Source organism: Patella vulgata, chromosome 2 (genome assembly GCF_932274485.2).
Source record: "Patella vulgata chromosome 2, xgPatVulg1.2, whole genome shotgun sequence".
Lineage (NCBI taxonomy): Eukaryota > Metazoa > Mollusca > Gastropoda > Patellidae > Patella > Patella vulgata.
The window spans coordinates 79,217,516-79,237,290 of NC_065880.2; the positions used below are offsets into that span (position 1 = coordinate 79,217,516).

General features: G+C 34.7%; 2 protein-coding genes across 2 annotated transcripts in view; one reads left to right on the forward strand and one right to left on the reverse strand.

Annotated features, from left to right (window-relative positions):
• Positions 1 to 19,775, forward strand: part of LOC130010550 (neurotrypsin-like) — a 79,363-nt gene that overhangs the window by 48,158 nt on the left and 11,430 nt on the right. The window lies entirely within an intron of this gene.
• On the reverse strand, positions 842 to 3,432 carry LOC126811874 (uncharacterized). Its single transcript, XM_050537900.2, has 2 exons — positions 2,154 to 3,432; positions 842 to 976 (listed from the first exon to the last, which is right to left on the reverse strand). Exons 1-2 carry the CDS (start codon positions 3,345 to 3,347, stop codon positions 968 to 970), a joined length of 1,203 nt encoding a protein of 400 aa, XP_050393857.1. The 5' UTR covers positions 3,348 to 3,432; the 3' UTR covers positions 842 to 967.

Below are 19,775 nucleotides of genomic sequence, written 5' to 3' on the forward strand. Positions count from 1 at the left end.
TAGTGTGCCAGGTTTCTGTATATGTTAATAGGTCGCGTGATATCCTACATTTGCATATGAAAGTTGATGCTGTGCGAAAGATGCTATGTAGAAAGCGTGAAGGAGAAATGAGATGTGGCAGAGCGCAAATGTAAAACGTAATGAGAGAAATGTAAAATGTAGACACGTCAATCAAAGAATTTTCTAACAAATCATTTGTCTCATTGACACTTACCATTAGACATTTTACATTTAACTCTTGCCTTAGAGGTATTTTGACTTTATCATTACCGGTATTAGGACTTTTTACATTGTACTTTTTACGTACCATCAATGTAAACGACATGGTCACAGGCCATTTAATATTGGCAGCGATACCCTTCCATACACATCTACGGGATAGAGTACGCAACGGGATTGTATTATTGAAAATTGGCACTTACGTGTACAACACCTACAAGTGAAATTTCAAATTTTCCCTTTTATAAAATGAAAGTCGATGACATGACAAAAAGCTAATTAATGGAAAACCATTTTATTACAAACAAAAAAACGTTCCTCTCCGTAAAAGTCGATATGTAACAATTAGCTATTCACATTAATGTTCTTAATCTATCCCAGGATTATCTTCCACTCATTGTTCCTAAATTGTACATATAGACAACAGATTAACACACGTGTATAAATGGGTTCTGTTAGTTATCTATGTGACAGTCAATGTCTACAATCAGACAATGTGTACAATGCCTGAAATATACCAGTCAATGTGTACATTGCCGGGTTAGGGTTAGGTTTAAGAATTTGGGGGGAGAGGTTAAGTCTCCACATAAGCACTGACCTAGGATGATGAAAAATTAGTTCGTGATATTTCCTAGTTTTATTAAAATACATACAATACATTAGATTTATATACAAAGGCGATTTCACTGTTTATTGGTGTTGGTGGCGCTGATGGTCTTCCTTGGGTGGTGCTTCTGGTATTCTGGTATTATTGTTTCTGAAGAGAAAAGAAAATAAATTTGAGGCTCTCGGGAGAGAGCCACATTAGTGTGTTTCCTACAACGGATTGGATTTTCTAAAAAAATCGTGTTTGTTCCACATCACCGGGTTACGGCTAGGGATTCTTATATCTAATTGATTTTAATTACTAACGGTTAGGCATAGGATTTGATATATGGTTTGTTTTGGGTCAGGGTGGAGACTGGTCTTATTTAATCTAATTTACTGTGCACTAGGATGTCGTTCAGATTTTTATTTTTAGAATATGCAATTATAAGTTTCTGTGTGAATATTTTCGGGTGATTTTCCTGGAGATCAGTATAGTGTTTTCTGATGATTTTGGACGCACTTGCTGCTGTTGCGCTAAATGGAACTACAAAAGGAGCTATTGCGCTAGCCGTATGAATATTCAAACCTAGGGGGGCTGTTGTTTTCAATTTGTCAATCCAGAATTTTTCTCTTGTTAGCCTAAACGTTTTAATTTCTTCTGAAGTTTCAAAGTCGCTCTTGGTCTTTTCTATTGGCGTGACAATGAGATCTGAAATGTCATGATTTGGTTGGTTGAAATGAATTGAGACAGGTTTGTCTTTTTTGGTGACTATGTCAGACCGGTGACCGTTAATTCTTTCCCTAAGTGCATTTTGAGTCTCCCCTACGTATTGCTTGTCACATTTTCTGCATGAGATTAGATAAATTATGTTTGAACTACTGCATGAAAGTTGGTCTAATATTGGGAATTTTGTGCCAGATGTTTTGTTATGGAAATGGTCGGATATGTTTAAGATTTTGCATGTTTGACATCTTGGATGGCCACAAATTTTGGTTTTATGTGCTGATTGTATATTATTTGTTTCTTTGGCGGCAAGCTCAGCTAGAGTGTTGTTTTTTATACGTCGTAGATAGCGTTTGGAGTATCCCCTTTCCCGTAGTTTGCTAAATACCAATGTACATGCTGACTCAAAGTCGGTCTTCTGAGTACATATCCTATGAAAACGGAGAATCTGAGATTTTATGATGCCAGAGAATGTATGTTTTGGGTGAAAGGAGCTTTTGAACAATAATTGATGTGTGTCGGTTTCTTTGAAAAATACTTTAGTTTCCAATTGGCCTGTGATTTTGGTGTTGTTACTTTTAAAAACGGTAGTATCAAGGAAATCTATGCTGTTATGGCTTACATTTGCGGTTAATTTGACAGATGGATGATGATTGTTCAGGATGTTGAAAAACGTCCAAAATTCGTCTAGTGTGTAGGTCCAGACTATGAAAACGTCATCTAAAAACCGCCCATAGAAATCTGGTTTTAATGGACAGAGTGGCAGAACTTCCCTTTCCCACTCCGCCATGAAGAGATTTGCATAACTCGGGGCAAATCGTTTTCCCATCGCAGTTCCGGAAGACTGAAGGTATACTTGGTCGTTAAAAGCGAAGTCATTCCTCCTCAGACAAATGTTGAGTAGTTTGAGGATTTCTTCGTCCGGCCTGGATGCTTGCGGGTTCCTAAGAAATGCTTTCCTAACTGCTTCAATACCTATGTTATTATCAATGTTCGTGTACATGCTTTGTACGTCGATGGATATTAAAACGGTGTGTTCGGGGACTCTTAACTGTTTGATTTTCTGAATGAAATCGTTAGTGTCTTTAAGGTAGGATGGGTGTTGGCATGCTAGGGGTAATAAGAAATGGTCTATATATTGTGATACGTTGTATGATTCGCTGCCACAGTCTGATATTATTGGGCGTCCCTTGGGTATTTTATTAGGTATAAACCATTCTGTTTCTGGATTTTTATGTATTTTTGGTAGGGTATAGAGATGTCTTTGTCGGCAGTCAGATTTAGCAGATAGATAATCATATTGTTTTGCTGTTATGTATTCCTTATCCTGCAATTCATATAAGATGTTGTTTATTAAATTTGCGGTGTCCTTAAAGATTGGTTGGTCTAATTTAGTGTAATGTATAGGATTACTTAATTGTTTTTCTGCCTCTGAGATATAGTCAGCACGATTCATTATGACACAACACGAGCCTTTGTCGCTTTTCTTAATTATTATGTTTTTGTCCTTTTTAAGGGTGTTTAATGCCGTTTTAGTTGCTCGGTTGAGATTTGGTTTTTGTGACTGTGGTTGAATGGATGATATTTCTATATTCATTTCGTCGAAAGTTTTTAGGATGGCTGGTGATAATGACTTTTTAGGTGGTTTCCATGTGGATTTTACTGTGAATAATTTTTTACCTCTGCCGGGTTTGTTCCTAAAAAAATAAGTCAACGAAAGTGTTCTTTGGAAGCGATCGGTTGCCTGGGTGATGGGGTCTATGGATGTTATTGTGGGGGTTGGGATGAATTTAAGGCCTTTATCAAGAATGTTCATTTCTAGGGGGTTGAGAAGTCTGTCGCTCAAATTGACAACTGTCTGTCCTAAAGACGGCTTCTCATTCCTTTTCCCTAATCCTAGTTTAAATGCCGGATTGTAGACATTGACTGTAACATCTATATACTATGTAACCATAGACAATGGTAACAACAGCCAATTAAAACCACAGTGTTTCTATGTAAATATGTATAAATATACGTAATATGGTGTCCACCCCTATGTAATGGCATTATTTATGAATAGTCCTAAGACGAACGAAAAGTACTTTAACACGTTAGAATAATATTATTAAACCATGCAGTGATGAAATCAACAGAAATTTAATGGCACGTTAGCAAGATAACGATCTTTAAAATAGCTGAGTTTTGAGCAACCGGCCCCTGAAGAGGTTCAGCAGAACTGAAAACGTTAGCCAAAAAACATGTGGTTATTCCTTTTTTTTCTACGTATTTTTTTATAATATATATATTGATAATATATCTTGGCATTCTTTATTATGTTAAGAAATGTTACTTCTGCTATTAAAGACTAACGTGCTTTTCAAAACAAATCGCCTTATTCGCTTTCACGTATATGAATTTTTTAAACAATGATTTGTATACTGATTTTCAGTGTTATTGGTTCGCTTTTTTGCTATGGACTGTCGGATATCGTGTATAATACACAGTAATGTTAATATCATTGACTTAAACAAAAAAACAAAAATACTTTTTTAAATGAAAATAGTTGCAACAAGGTGTTAAAAGCGTGAATATTGGATGACGTACAGTAGTAGTACCTTGTTGCTTTGACGTCTGCTTCCACTAAAGTGACATCGCAGACAAGAATAAGAGAGCCGAAGCATCTTCCTGTATATATATATATAGGATATGATTTTGCAGTCTTTCTGTTTACAGCCTTAGGCCATGGAGTGGTTTACTGTGAAGTTCTTCCTTTTTTAAAATCAAAAACATATTATTTGGTATTTGATCTTTATGCGGACATCTATGTGTCTCCTTCTTTGGATTGGTAGATGTCATCTTGGTAGGTTTAGTGGTTAGGTGCCAGGTCGGTCGTATGGTATGCCCCCCACCCCTTCACTGCAGGCTTGGTGTCTAAAAATGTATACACCAGTAGTGGCATCTTTTATAACTGGTTACACACCTGCTAATTAATGACTACTGTCATCTCAATAGAAGGTTTGATCTCGCTTTAACTGCGTACATCTTATCAAGGCCTTCACGTAATACCCTGCATATTGCGGCACTAATTTCGATTGGGTACAAGCCCAACTTGTGAGCCTATCAGATTCATCGATCGTCGCTAATACCAAGTCTCGCGCTTTCAAGCTTAAATGTCTACCTGTGATAATCGAGTTGCAAAGTTCAAGGTTCATTCAATGTCAAGGCTTCCGTGGAGGTCGCGATGTCACAATTTCTGATTGGAAGCTACTGCTCACATGTCTGTAGATAACATAGCTATAAGTTCGGGAATTGTGAAGTAAACAAGCAATGGCCAGATGTTGTGAAACTTGCAGTCGTTAGCTTCAGGAACATGGACTACTGTATGATTTCTAACCACTTTCTGTGCATGGCTTAGGTTTATAAGTACAATAAACGAGCTATATGTGGGGCTTATTTTAAAATATAGGATAAGACTTACCATTACAAACATCATTCATAAACAATTAAAAATATATCTAAGTTTTGTTTGATATAACATTTCAATATATTTTGTAACTTTGTCGAAAGTTAACTGGTACCTATGGTGTTGCATCGGTAGATTTTTTTGTTTTATCATAAAGAGTTAATGTCCTTGGTCACAATTGAATTTCAACCTTCGCCTTGTAACGAATACTTAATGAACTCAATCGGGATTCTTCGTGTTTTTTTTAAGGTCGTCCAAATTACGATTGAATGTAGCATATGTATACCGTTTAATTTTTTAAACACAAGAGAGCGATACGATAGCTTAATAGATCAAATAATTTAACTATTTAAAATGAATAATTTAGTTCGTATTAAAAAAAACGTTGATGTGGGAGCTATTAGATATTAAATAACGATATCACGTCGGTTAGTTCGAGAAACAATAGTTATTTTTAATTGGTGAGGTAAATACAAAATAAAAGATTTAGATGCGAACTACGTTCTGATGCAGCACTCGAATTTCCCCAAGACATATCGCATAACGGTTGTAAAAGCATAAGCAAAAATGGTGTGGTACGACAAAATAAAAAAAAATGTGCCTCAGTTGACAATACATTCACATTATCAAGTGTTTGTGTAATAATAAATGACATAACATATGATTTTTAAACAACAAAATCTTTTTTTTTAACATAACAATGCTATTCCTTTTATAAAACTAGTGTCAGTGATATTGTCAAAAATATGTTCAGTGCAATTTAAACATCTCGGCATGGATTGTGAATCAGAATCTCTATATCGCGTTGACTCTAACGCTAGGTATCCCAGGAACATTGCTACTAAACACGCTCAGATCATCTGATAGTAGCCGGGGGATCACGTGGCTAAGAGGGTAAGACGCTGGCTCGCTAGCCTGGAGGTTGGGTGTTCGATCCCTGCATTGGCCGAGAAAGTTCATCCAGATTTTCCGGTGTGGCTCCCCCTTGTCAGTGATGCAGGACGGAGGGCCTGACAATGACAGCTTCTAGTCCTTCGGATGAGACGAAAAACCGAGGTCCCGTTGAAATGCACGTAAAAGATCCCGTGGCAGTTGGAAATCAATATAAGAGTAGGCGATAGTGCCGCTGCCCGGGCAAAATTTCCCTCATAGCACACTTTATGGCGTATATGCCCGTCTTCATTAGCCCAGTTTGGGAGCACAACATTAGGACGTTAAACACCATTTCATTTCATTTCTCATAGTAGCCCCAAGAATATGTACCTGTTTTACATTTTAATCAAAATTCGAAATTGTCGGTAATTTATTAATAATCCTTTTTAAATGACTTGTGATGTTTGCCCAGAGCTGTTTGGTCAGATTGCTCAAATCAAATCCTGAACAACAAATCTTTTGGCTGATTTATTTTTATAAAATGACTCTCGTCGCTCAAACCACCTGTACCAAAGAATAAGTCAACAAAAATGGAATCGTAAAGTATATTTTGTTAGAAGGCATTTAGAGCTAGCAAAAACCCAACTTCTGAACTCGCCGAGGTGGCAACTCACCACAAGTTTTTACGATTACGTAAAAGTAAATTTCGCAGTCTTGCAGAGTCAGTAAGATGCTGCGAGCGTGAGATTAAAAGATAGAAAAGGGACGAAACTGCACGAGGTGACTCTGAATTGAGAACCGTTACATTCAGCTAAATGAAAAAATCGCTGAGTTTTATCCAAGGTTCATATCAAATTTTTTTTAAAAGTCTTAACGTGTAAGGAGATATTTTTAAGGGCTTCATTGATAAATAATTGAATGAACATTTTTTCACGTGAATGTTTTTATTAGTGCACATATTTGAGGCTCTGGATCGCTATCATAAGTCAACGGTATCAGCTTATCAGTGATATAGTCCTTATTTAATCCCAAATTTACATTTTTGAATAAATGCATATTCCATATATATAATTAGAGCTATTTTTTTTAGAACCGGGGCGGTTGCTCTCGCGTATGCCAGTTTTGGACAAGGTACTGGTCAAATTTGGTTAGCTAATGTTAATTGTCAAGCATCTAACATGGCACTAGCTGAATGTTCTCATCCTGGTTGGGGAAACCACTTATGTGTTCATGACGAAGACGCGTCGGTGATTTGCAAAGGTAAGTTCAGCATTATACAAGTATATAAAAGACGAGAAACAAAATGTAGCATATCAAATAAATACTAACCATGTTATATAAACACATTCAATTATTCAATACAAAATCAACACAAAACCAAGAGAAGTAAAGACAGATTACATGTCAGCTAAACATTTAAAGTTGGTCGGGTTCACTTATATGACAAGGAAAATCAGATGAAGACTAACTGTCACTTTTTCATTATGTAACCCGGGGCCCTCAGCTCAAAAACTAGAGGATTGTGACGAGGGGCGGATTAATCAAGTAAGGATTCTGGTGGAGTTGACAGACTTGACAGACAGCAGTGTCTTAAGGAGCTACACCTATATATAAATATAAACCCAAGAGTATGTAAATATGATGAAATTGAAGTTTAATAGGGTTCGTCCTCTCATAAACACAAAGCTTTACTGTAGCCTATATCCCTTTCATCAGCTTTTTGGAGAAGTTAGAAAACTCCGGAACAAAACGTCGCAGAATGCTGAAAATCGACAGGATTCATTCTCTCATGATCTCAATGATCCTTACTACATTCCAAAATAATCTATAAACACGTTTAATGCCAAACTAAGTTACGATTACAACACACCTAATCTGTATCATTGAATTCAGTCAAAACAATCACCTAATGTATATCTACACCAAGTTTGAACATTCTACGCCAAGTTAGAACATTCTGTCCCAATTAACAGCAGAGTTGTAATGTTATAAATTCTTGAACTATCCAATCACTTATCCTAAGCAGAAAATTTTCATCGAACTTAGTCAAGGTATTAATGTATATCCCCAGTTGTACCCTCTCACTCCGTTAGATTCAAAGTCTCAACCAATCGAATTCCTTGTATTTACTTAACATTAATGGCAAATGCTCATCATAGGAATCCGTCAAGGCACACTGTAAACAATATCTGTTTTTAAAATCCCTACTTTTTGTTATTTGAAGGAAATTATCCGTTTTAAATATGATTTGAGATAATTAACTCGTATTTTTACCATAAAATCTGTTGTTTTAGTTGCATTTCTGCATGTGGACAGAAACGACTGTATTTTTACACACTTTTCAGTATATCTGTAAAATATAATTCTGTAAAAAAAACAGAAAAATTCTGGCAGCAGATTTACCAGATATTTCTGGGGTTTTTTAACAGACAATTTCTGTTAATTCACGGCAGTACGTTCTGTTCAAAAATAGGTAAAATTACAGAATATCTCTGGTAAATCTGCTGCCAGAATTATTTCTGTTCTTTAACAGAATAAATGTGGTTAAATAAAAAACGGAATTACCTTCTGAAAAATGATTTATTTTCTGTTAATGTCATATGTATAATAAAAATTATTAAAAATGAACATAACAAAAAAAACCCAACCAAATGATCATACAAAGACAAAAAGTGTTGATTAAATGGTGTATTTTCTGACAACAAATAATAGAAACAACATGGAATGATTATAGAAAATATCAAAATGCCTCAGTCATAATGTAAATAAAGTTTTACACAACAAAATATTTTTTTTTTCAAATTTAGATATATATGTTAGAGTTCAAGTTGATGCTTCTTTAAATGTTTTCTATTTCTTTAGTTATATTAAAAGCAACATTATTGCCTAAATATTGCAAACATTATATTTTAGAAATTCTTCTGAAGTCTGGTATAGACATAAATGTTTTTTAAATCGTGTGCCACTCCTATAAACTAAATTTATGGCATACTAGTATAATATCAAAATAATACAAATATAATTAGTCTGAATTTTTACAACAAAAACCCACAATAATTTAGGGCAACAAGAATTACTGTAAAATAAAAACATTGCAAATATTATAATACAGCTTTCTGAGCCTAAGGAATATCGGTACTTTAACAGGCAATCCATTAAACCTCTTGAAAAAATGTTACTACCCGGGTATACAAAACATTAACAGATCTATGACAAAAAAAAGTTCCAATATTTTTTTTTTTTCAAAATAAACTTACTATACTAAATCATCACACTAATACATAAAATCTATTTTGCCTTAGCAAAAATACCTTTAAGAACTGAAATCAAAAGTAAGAAGGTCTCTTACTTCAACATATAAAGGAACACATAAAAAAATCTTGACAAATTTAAGGCCAGTCTGTAGCAAGAGCATGCAGTTTTAGAGATATCAAAAGTGGTTCAGTCATAATGTAAAAACACTTTTACACAACAAAATTTTAATGTTTCTTTCAGAATTAAGATTGCCTGTCTATGATAGTGTTCTAGCTATTGCCTAAAAATTGCAAATATTATAATTAGGAATTTCTTCTAGAGTCTGACCATAAACAATACAAATGATCATACTAGTAAAATATTAAAATATTACAAATAAAATTATTCTAGAGTCTGGCCATAAAAAATACAAATGATCATACATAAATACATAAATGTTCATTAAATCGTGTGACACTCCTTTAAAACAAATTTATGTCATACTAGTAAAATATTAAAATATTAGAAATAAAAATTTTTTGAATTCTCAAATAAAATTATTTTGAATTCTCAAATAAAATTATTTTGAATTCTCAAATAAAATTATTTTGAATTCTCAAATAAAATTATTTTGAATTCTCAAATAAAATTACAATAATCATGAATTACAATAACAAGAATTACTGTTAAGTACAACTTTTGTTAAAATAGCTTACTCCAGTAAATCTGACAATGCTTCAAATTTAGCTATTTCTGAAGCTAAATTTACGACTTTCTCTGGTATTTTCTTTTTCTTCTTATCTTTCATCTTTAAAACAAACCTGAAAAAAACGATGAAGACTATAAAGAAACATGAAATTAAAGGGTGTTCTTGCCAAGACATGGATATAACTTTCCGACTTCTTTTCAATGTGCAAATGTTTAGGGCCTATACTGCCAACAGAGTTTTTGTTACAATCTAAACAAATTGGCACATTTCCTGGTTAGGATCTCCCAACCTGCACCACTGACAAGGAAGTCAAGCTGGAAAACGAAAGCCTGAGTAGCTTTGTTGGCCAAAGGGTAATGAGCCAGCATCACTGATCCATCGTGTCTCTGACACATTAATATTGTTTACTAATGGTTGATTTCAAATGTTTCTACAATAAATCATACCTTTGCATGGCCTCTAGTGTATTGATCACCTTTTTGGGGTAGCAGATGCCAAAAACAAAAAAAGCCGCAAACTGAATAGAAAGTGCAGTGGCCATATCTTTAACTTCCATAACAGGCTCCGTATCAACATATACTGTACATTTGTCTTCACCGAAATTCACAAAAGGGCAAGAATAAGTTAAAGAAAAGGTAAATAATTTTTTTAAATACACCATTGTATTTAAAGGGATCCGTGAATGCCATCAGAAAAAACTTTGTTAAACATACATTATCCAAGGGCTCAATAAACTATGTTATATAAACTATTAATTAGCTCGATGTCAACGCTAGCCTGCGATATTTGTTGGATTATGAACAGATTTGCTGCATAACTTTCCTTCTCGATTTAACAATTAAATGGATAATCGAGACTATGATTTTTGTCGTACCGACTAGTAATGATGACCGAGGCTATGGGGAACATTCGATAGCTTATTTCTCGGTTCATAGTGGATTAATTTGACTGAAATTTTCAGCAAATAGCCTTTACATTATCTCGTTTTTAACTGTTATAGTGAGAACTGCCAACTTGTTATGTAATCTCCCATAATCTATCTTTAAATAATGTCAAACAAGCTTCTGATTTTCCTCCAGAATGATGACCAAATAGTTTCAATAAGCCGCATTTTGGAGAAATGAATGTATTATTTCATATATCTAAACAGCATTTGTATGATCATTGTCCACATTAATACTCACCATTATAGATTATAAAAGGTGAAGTAGGTATCGTTCTTTTTTCATCATTCACTAATGCATTCTGAAAAAAGAAAATTATATCTTGAATATATATGAATATTTTTAGGCAAATAATAATCTGCTTTACATAGTTAAATGATATCACAGCCAAACTTTAACTGCTGAGGTTCAATTGAGAGAAATTTTCCACAAAGATTTTCTACAAATTTTCGACAACTTACTTATCTACTTTTAATATGAATTCTTTGAAAAGACCAAATTCAGGAGGGGTGCTTGTGTGTGTCATTGAGACAAGTTGCATGGTTTCGAGCCCACACTTGTACGTAACAAGGAGTAGAGTCGTCTGTCAAACCTCGTGGGTTTTCTATGTGTCCGGTTTCCTCACACAGCTTAAGACTCTTATGATCAAGCAAATTAGTGAAATAAAATTGAACCATGTTAAGCCAAAATGACCTAGTGTGTGTCAAACCTCGTGGGTTTTCTATGTGTCCGGTTTCCTCACACAGCTTAAGACTCTTATGCTCAAGCAAATTAGTGAAATAAAATTGAACCATGTTAGTCCCAAAATGACCTAGTGTGTGTCAAGAGAACGTTAAGCCCCCGTCTCTCCCTCTCGCTCAATTCTGGGCCTATATAAAAGGTTACATATACCTGCTGAGTTACATGTATAAATTGTTCATAATCTTCATGCTACAAAAACTTTATATATGGAAAACACAGTGGTTTCGTCATCCTTAATATAACACTTGGATATTCCAAACTTAAGAATTCTTTTTAATTGCTGCGGTACCATTTCTTGAAAAGCTTTTACAATGTCGTAATTTGTCAACTTGTAAAAATGATCTAAAAAGTAATGCTCAACAAAAAGAAAAGGCCACATTTCTTTAAAAGTAATGATAGATGTTAACTTTGCAATATCTTTTCGTTGGTCGGAGTAAGTTTTATTCATTAAGTCTGAAATCTTTCTTTTATCTTCAGTTTGGATATTCTTAGAATATAGAGATTTCGACATGTCTTGTCCACCTCCTTCTTCGTTTGACATTAGGCCTACTGTTACAATAACTGGGAGGGATTCTTTATTTAAAGATCTGTTGGAATTATCACGCTTGTATTCTAAAGATAGCATAAATTCTTCTATTCCATCTGTGATTTTTTTATCACCATCTATAAACCTCTCAAATTTCACGTAATGTTCTGCGAGAAATCTTTCTCTCTTTGGTCAGCAGCTCATTCCAGATTACATTGATCAAGACTGACCTTTCTTTTTTTGACAGCATTTCTTCATCATGTAATAATTCCATAATTTGTGGTGGCATTTTCTGCCATGGGATAGTTTCTTCTTGTTGCCCGTAGTTCTGGGAGCATGGAATCAAAATGATCGAACCACTACTTGAAGGAGAAACTGCAGTTACATTATCTTCAGTCCAGTTGATTATAGTACTAACTGAAAAATATTTTTAAAGCCAATGATTACTGGAAAAAGACAGAAACTAACTAACTGTAAACACGAGAGAGCAACCACGTACCAGGTTACTGTTCAAAATGGCAACCTAAAGCTGAGGCCGAATGTTGCCAGTAAGAATAACAACATATAGGAAAGCGCCAATTATTAGGTTGGGGACCTAATAATCAAAATATGTGTCCTAAATTAAGTTAATATCACTTGCAAATTTCACTAAGATTAATAAAATAAGACCACACCAACAAGGTGTTTCTCAAGCATTTTTTATTTTCAAAAGAGAAGATTTCTTTAAACTGCCATTGATGAATGAAGAATACTCAAATACTCCCACATGGAAATTATAATTTGAACTCTGTACTTAAAAACTGATAACTCACCCAATGAACTGTCTTTTGTATAAAGGATTTCACCAGTATAACATTCAATAACGACTGAAAAATAATCTATATCAATTTCATTCTCATCAGTTGTTGTAACAACTAAATTTTCCTGTTCAATATTCATCTTCCTACAGACTAGAACACAGAAAATAAGTTCTGAATGCGAAGCTACTGATATGTTTAATTTGTTTGAACCAGTCTTAATAAACTTAAATGTGGAGATCAGGAGCAGATCTAATATGAAACTAATGAAGCTTAAACTTCGGGGCCCCTAATCCCTGACGAGCCCCGAAGTGATTTTGTCCACACAGCTTATTTTTTTTAGGTCAACTGTAATGGCAGGACAATTACTACATGGAATATTGCCTTGTCTTGGTAATATACAATGTAGAATTAAGACTTGGATTGGATAGGGTTTTGTATCTTTCCATATTCCTTTTGTCAAAAAACAACCCCACAGAAGATAACAATGGTTACCCAGACCACATTGTTGGTTGCAAACAGCTCCCGTAACAGGTTAATCTCCAGGGCTCCTAAATATGTAGGTATGCCACTGGATGAGATTAAAATGGATTCAAACAAGTGTATTTGATAATGTGTCTTCCTGGTTATTTTGAATATACTAGGTTTAAATATAAATATGAAAGATGAATTACCATTTGAGCAAAATTCGTTAAAATCTAAAGTTTTCGGGATAGCTACGTTTCGTCCGTTGAAAACAACTTTAAAAAGATTCCCACTCATTCTGAAAATAGAACGAAAACAGGACGGAGGAAACAATTTGTTATTCTCTCCCTCCAAAAATCAAAGCTAAAACAAATCATGCATATCATAAACAAGCGGTTGCCATGCCAGATATGCCCACATTTTACAAGAGATGGACAGAGAATAAGCTTTAAAAAAAGCGATTTTTCTTTTAATCTGGGGCCATAATCCAGGAAGTTACGGTCTGATATGCGTGAATATCTGCAGGATCCTAGATCTTCGGGATATGGACATATTTTAAGTTTCAGCAAAATCAGATAAGGAACGGCCATTTTGTCCCGCAGTTTCTGTCAGATTTTTAAGAAATTCAAACTCAACCTTATGTAAAGGTGATATAATTAATTTTTTTTTTTTAAAATGGAATACAAATTGTGACTTCTTGTGGATTTTGTCTGGCAGCTTTGGTCTGATTTTCACGAAATTCAAATTCAACCATCATCAGGATGTAACGGTGATATATTCAAATGTTTTTTTTTTTTAATCGGATAAAAATTGTGACCACAAAAAGGATCACAAGCTAAAAACACGATCTTTCGTACAATCAGGGGCCATAATTCGGGACGTTCCAGTCCAATATGCACGACAGGAATCAAGATCTTTGGGATATAAACATATATGTCAAGTTTCATCAAAATTGGATAAAATTCTGGCCTCTAGAGTATCCATAAATTTGATATTCCATATCTTTACACTATTTGCGTATGAGGAGGGCCTTTTTATCAGGCAGTTTTGGTCCGATTTTCACGAAATTCGAACTCAGTCATCATTTGGGTGTAACAGTTATATATTCAAATGGTTTTTCTTCTAAATCGGATAAAATTTTGACATCTTGAGGGACCACAATCTAAAAACACGATTTTTCATGGAGTGTCCACAAACAAATTGTTGACAGATGGATGGACGGACAGGGGCAATACCAATATTTGTCCACATGAAAATGTGGGTGTATGAAAAAATACATTAAGTAGACCTAAAGGCCTTCAAACAAAGTTTTTTGTTATAAGCACTTCTTCACACAGACGGTTTTCTCCAATTTGAATAATAAATCACAGCGAAATAATTCGCTTTCAATACAAATTTCACAAATTACCAAAAATTTCTATCATCTTGTTGTCCAACGGCAACTTTAATTGATTTACATTCTGTTGGGTATAGTATACTTTTAGAGAAATGCAGTTCAACCCCAAAAAACTTGTAAATAGGTAATGCATAGAAATCAAAAACTTCATGTGTGAAAGGGAGAAGTTTCAATCTCGAATCATTTGAACATAGCTTATGAACCCCGAAGGATGGCATAGGAACAATTTCAAACAACTGCACAATGCAGTATGGTTTATTGTCCCCCGCCTTTCGAAGAAAGCAGGGGACTATTAAAATGGGTCCGTCTGTCTGTCTGTCCGTCTGTCTGTCCGTCACACTTTTTGGGACACAATAACTCTCCTTCTAATTGACCTAGAATGTTCAAACTTGGTGTAGGTGTTTATTAGGTCAATGCCTTGATGGAGTTCGAAGATGAGCATTTTCGGCTAAGGGTAAGCAGAGATAAGCAATTTGATTGGTTGATGCTTTGGGACACGATAACTTTAGTTCTAATTAAGTGAGAGAGATGAAACTTGGTGTATAGTTTCATTACATCAATACCTTGACTAAGTTCGAAGATGAGAATTTTCTGCTTAGGCTAACGAGCAATAAGCATTTTGATTGGTCAAGACTTTGGAACATAACAACTCTTCTTCTAATTGAGGTAGAATGTTTAAACTTGATGTAGATGTTCGTCTTGACTGAGTTCAATGATTAACATATCGAGCTAAAGCTAAGCAGAGATAAGCAATTTCCTGCTTTGGGACAAGATAACTTTGATTCTATGTGATAGAGAGTGATGAAACTTAGTGTATAGTTGATAATCAGTTTGATTGCTTGATATTTTGGAAAAAAATAGATGTGCGATTAATTAATATGTGTCATCTATTTATTTGGGGATTTCGGCGGGGGACATCAGCCTCACTGTTGGCTTGTTGTCTTTGGAAAGCAATAAAACTACTTTGCCCATTTGGAAAAGTTCAGAGTTATCCAACAAAAGTAGACAACTCCCCTTTGTATATGTAGTGTTATGCAATGGAATTGAATTACAAATTGAGTTGTTGGTGTCCAAACCTGTCTGGCTTTCAAGAACACATTTCTGAACTGATACATTATAATCATTTAGACGAAATGGAATTGCAACATCAATTTCAAAATCACTACAAAATAACCTTCCACAGGAATAGAATGATTGCACAAATAACCCTACATTAGATGTAACATCTGGTATTAATCTGTATATTCACATAATCTTACAGATATTTTGGATAATAAGCAGCACCATTATTCATAGACATTAAGCCATAACTCACTAGGCTAGACGTAACTATTGTTGTGACTGCTTCATACAATACTTACTCAATGAAAGATTTGTCTGTTACTTTTTCTTTATACATTGTACTCATAAAAACAATTCTGCTTTCCGTGACATTTGTTCAACCCCAGAAATACATGATTCTGAAGATGAATTTCGGGCCAGTCCTGTAATACAAATTTATTGCTTATTATACATTATGGACTGATCTGTTTAGAAATATTGACACATGTAGCCGATTATATATCGCCAGGGTTCCCTTGGCTAGTATGTAATCTTGACTCGTTTTCTGTCTCAATTTCTTTAATCAGAATAAAATAGAATAATAGATAATGGAATACATTTTGAAAATTAACAACCAAACCAAGGAATGGTGTTTGCATTTAAAACACATACATGTAGATCTACAATGAATAAATAACTATATATTGCAATATCTTACGAAATTAGTAGGGGTACAACACTTACATTTGATGAACATGTTTAGCTTGTGTCGTGTATAACTCTGCTCTGACTTCAGAGTCACAACTATCTTATTTCTTGTGATGGTTCCTAAAATGTATAAATGCCTATTTTACTTATTTCATTTATGAAACTCTGTGAAGTAGGTATCTTTGTAATAATTGCATTAAAATTGTCCATTAGATACAGCCATGGACCTTATAATATTTCAACTAGTCGATAGGCCTATGGTATAGTGAAAGAGAAGTGGTTCACATGGAATCACATGGCCCAAAACTCAATGTTTACTTTTTTGGCCCTGACATCTTGCAAAAGATTGGGTTTTCTCCGGGTCATCCGGTTTCCTCCCACTGCTAAAGACCCCCTACGCGCAAGCGAATTTTTGAAATAAAATTAAAACCATATGTTAGTCCCGAAATGACCTAGTTTGTGTCGAGTGAGTGGACGTTAAACCCCATTTCTCTCTCTCTCTCTTGCAAAAGATAATCGTCAACATCATTTGACAGAAAGTTGATAAATCTTCCAACATAAGAACAAAATGCTCTTTAGAAAACAAAAAATTATATAATTTAATAATTAGGTCTATATATCCCAAACCAAACCCACTACCACTATTACCACCAGCCTCATTAAAAACTTGAAGGCAAAAGTATGCGACTTCCCGATCCATTTTATGATTGTATTTGTCTTTAATTGCAGTCCATTTATTACCATATATATCAAAGCCTAGGTATATTCTGTGATTATTGTCTGCCCATTTCTTTTTCTGCAGTTTAATCTCAGTTTCTCATTTTTATTCACGCCGCTCACTATCACATTATCAACAAGTACTATACACCGAGCGCTCCCCGCAGTGATGACCTCATACAAGCTGCGCGCGCAACCCTTGACGTCACTCTAGCGTACAACACTAATCGTCGGATTGTCAGTTTGTGATACTCTGACATTTTTGTCCAGTGCATGCCCCGTGGGTGTTTTTCATGGAATCCAGTATTTTTCCAGTAAGATTGGATTTTTCTACTTTCCATACATACCAAAATTGCCACACTTTTATTGGAAAAAACCACCCAATAAATACTTTTCTGGGAAAGTATCTTTAAATCTCAGCCATCTGATGGTCTACAGAGTTGACTATAGGCCTGATAAGTTGATTCATGTCTACATAATAATTAAAATATTGGAAACCAAAAGAAAGACCTGACTGTAATAGGCGGATTTAGCTCTTACATAATGCATCTTTAACCTTAGTGGAAAATGGTCATCGTCGGACTCAGTCAATTCATTCACATAATTAAACACATATATCAAGTTTGAACAGTGTGTTCCAACGATTCGACCAATCAGGCTGAAGTCTATATTTAACCTCATATCAGTAGAATATGTTTATTGGTGAATAGAAAGTGTCCACCAAGTTTCACACATCTAACACAAAAAGAATCGAAGTTGTCGAGCTCCAAAGTCTTGATATTTCAAGTCGCGTATTATTCTGCTTACAGTGAACAGTTTCACCCCTCTCACCTCACTCAAATATAACGGAAGTTATCGAGCTCTACAGTCAAATTGCCTATTGCTCTAATTAAGCTGAACAGAACATGGTCATGATCGAATTTAGTCAACGTATTGATGTAATGAATCTATAGACCCGAGTTTTATCATTCTCACTTAATTAGAATTAAAGTTATCGTCTCCCAAAGCATCAATCAATCATACTACTTGATCTAAGCAGAGTGTGATCGATCATCTTTTGTCTACATCAAGGCATTCACTTCATAAATATCTACACCATGTTTAAACATTCTATTTCAATTAGAAAGGGGGGGGGTGCTCTGCACACAACCCAAACAAAACCAAAAACACAAACCTGTCGTCACGACACAAACTACACGGACATTGCAAGCAATAAACAACAAATATCAAATGGATTCAGTGGCCATATATATTGTTCAATAGGGTATCAAATCACTATTATACAGTGATAGGAACCAAGCTCTTGGGGATTTTCCAGTGTGGTCCAAATTGTCAGTGGTACACGACAGAGAGTCTGGGAAGGACAGTATCTATTAGTTTGGGTGGAACATGCATGTAAAAGAACCCTTAACAGTTGAAATTCGAAATAAAAGTATGGGAAGGACAGTATCTAATAGTTTTGGGTGGAACATGCATGTAAAAGAACCCTTAACAGTTGAAATTTGAAATAAAAGTTGGCATTATCATCACGGTCCGGGCACAATTTCCTTCATGACACACTGTACGGCGTAAAACGTTAAACCCCATTTCATTTCTAAGCACAGGCAATCCTTGATAGTAGAAAATTCTCAACACAAACACCACCTCAAGACATTCACCTAATAAACATCAACCTCAATAGGAACGTTTTTAAATTCCATAAATTTGACCAGCCAATCACATATCACCACTTAGTCTCAGCAGTCAAGGTATTGATGTAATGAAACTATAATCTGAGTTTCAGTCTCGACCAATCTAATTGCTTATCTGTGCTTAAAGATGCATTATGTAAGATTTAGAAGAGAGCTGGACGTTCTTGCTATAATAGTTCAAAAATAAATAATGAAAAATGAATATATTGAAAATGTCATTCAAATTACTTAATTCTAAGCAAGTATGACTGAGTCTCGATGTTTATTTCCATTTAAATCTCAGCCATCTGATGGTCTACAGAATTGATTATAGGCCTGTTAAGTTGATTTATGTCTACATAATAATATGATATTTAAAACCAAAAGAAAGACCTCACTGTAATAGGCTGATTTAGCTCTTACATAATGCATCTTTAACCTTAACTCCGTCAAGTATTTCACATAATTAAACACATACATCAAGTTTGAACAGTGTGTTCCAACGACTCGACCAATCAGACTGAAGTCTATATTTAACCTCATATCAGTAGAATATGTTTATTGGTGAATAGAAAGTGTCCACCAAGTTTCACACATCTAACACAAAAAGAATCGAAATTGTCGAGCTCCAAAGTATTGATATTTCAAGTCGCGTATTATTCTGCTTACAGTGAACAGTTTCACATCTCTCACCTCACTCAAATATAACGGAAGTTATCGAGCTCTACAGTCAAATTGCCTATTGCTCTAATTAAGCTGAACAGAACATGGTCATGATCGAATTTAGTCAAAGTATTGATGTAATGAATCTATAGACCCGAGTTTTATCATTCTCACTTAATTAGAATTAAAGTTATCGTCTCCCAAAGCATCAATCAATCATACTACTTGATCTAAGCAGAGTGTGATCGATCACCTTTGGTCCACCTCAAGGCATTCACTTCATAAATATCTACACCATGTTTAAACATTCTATCT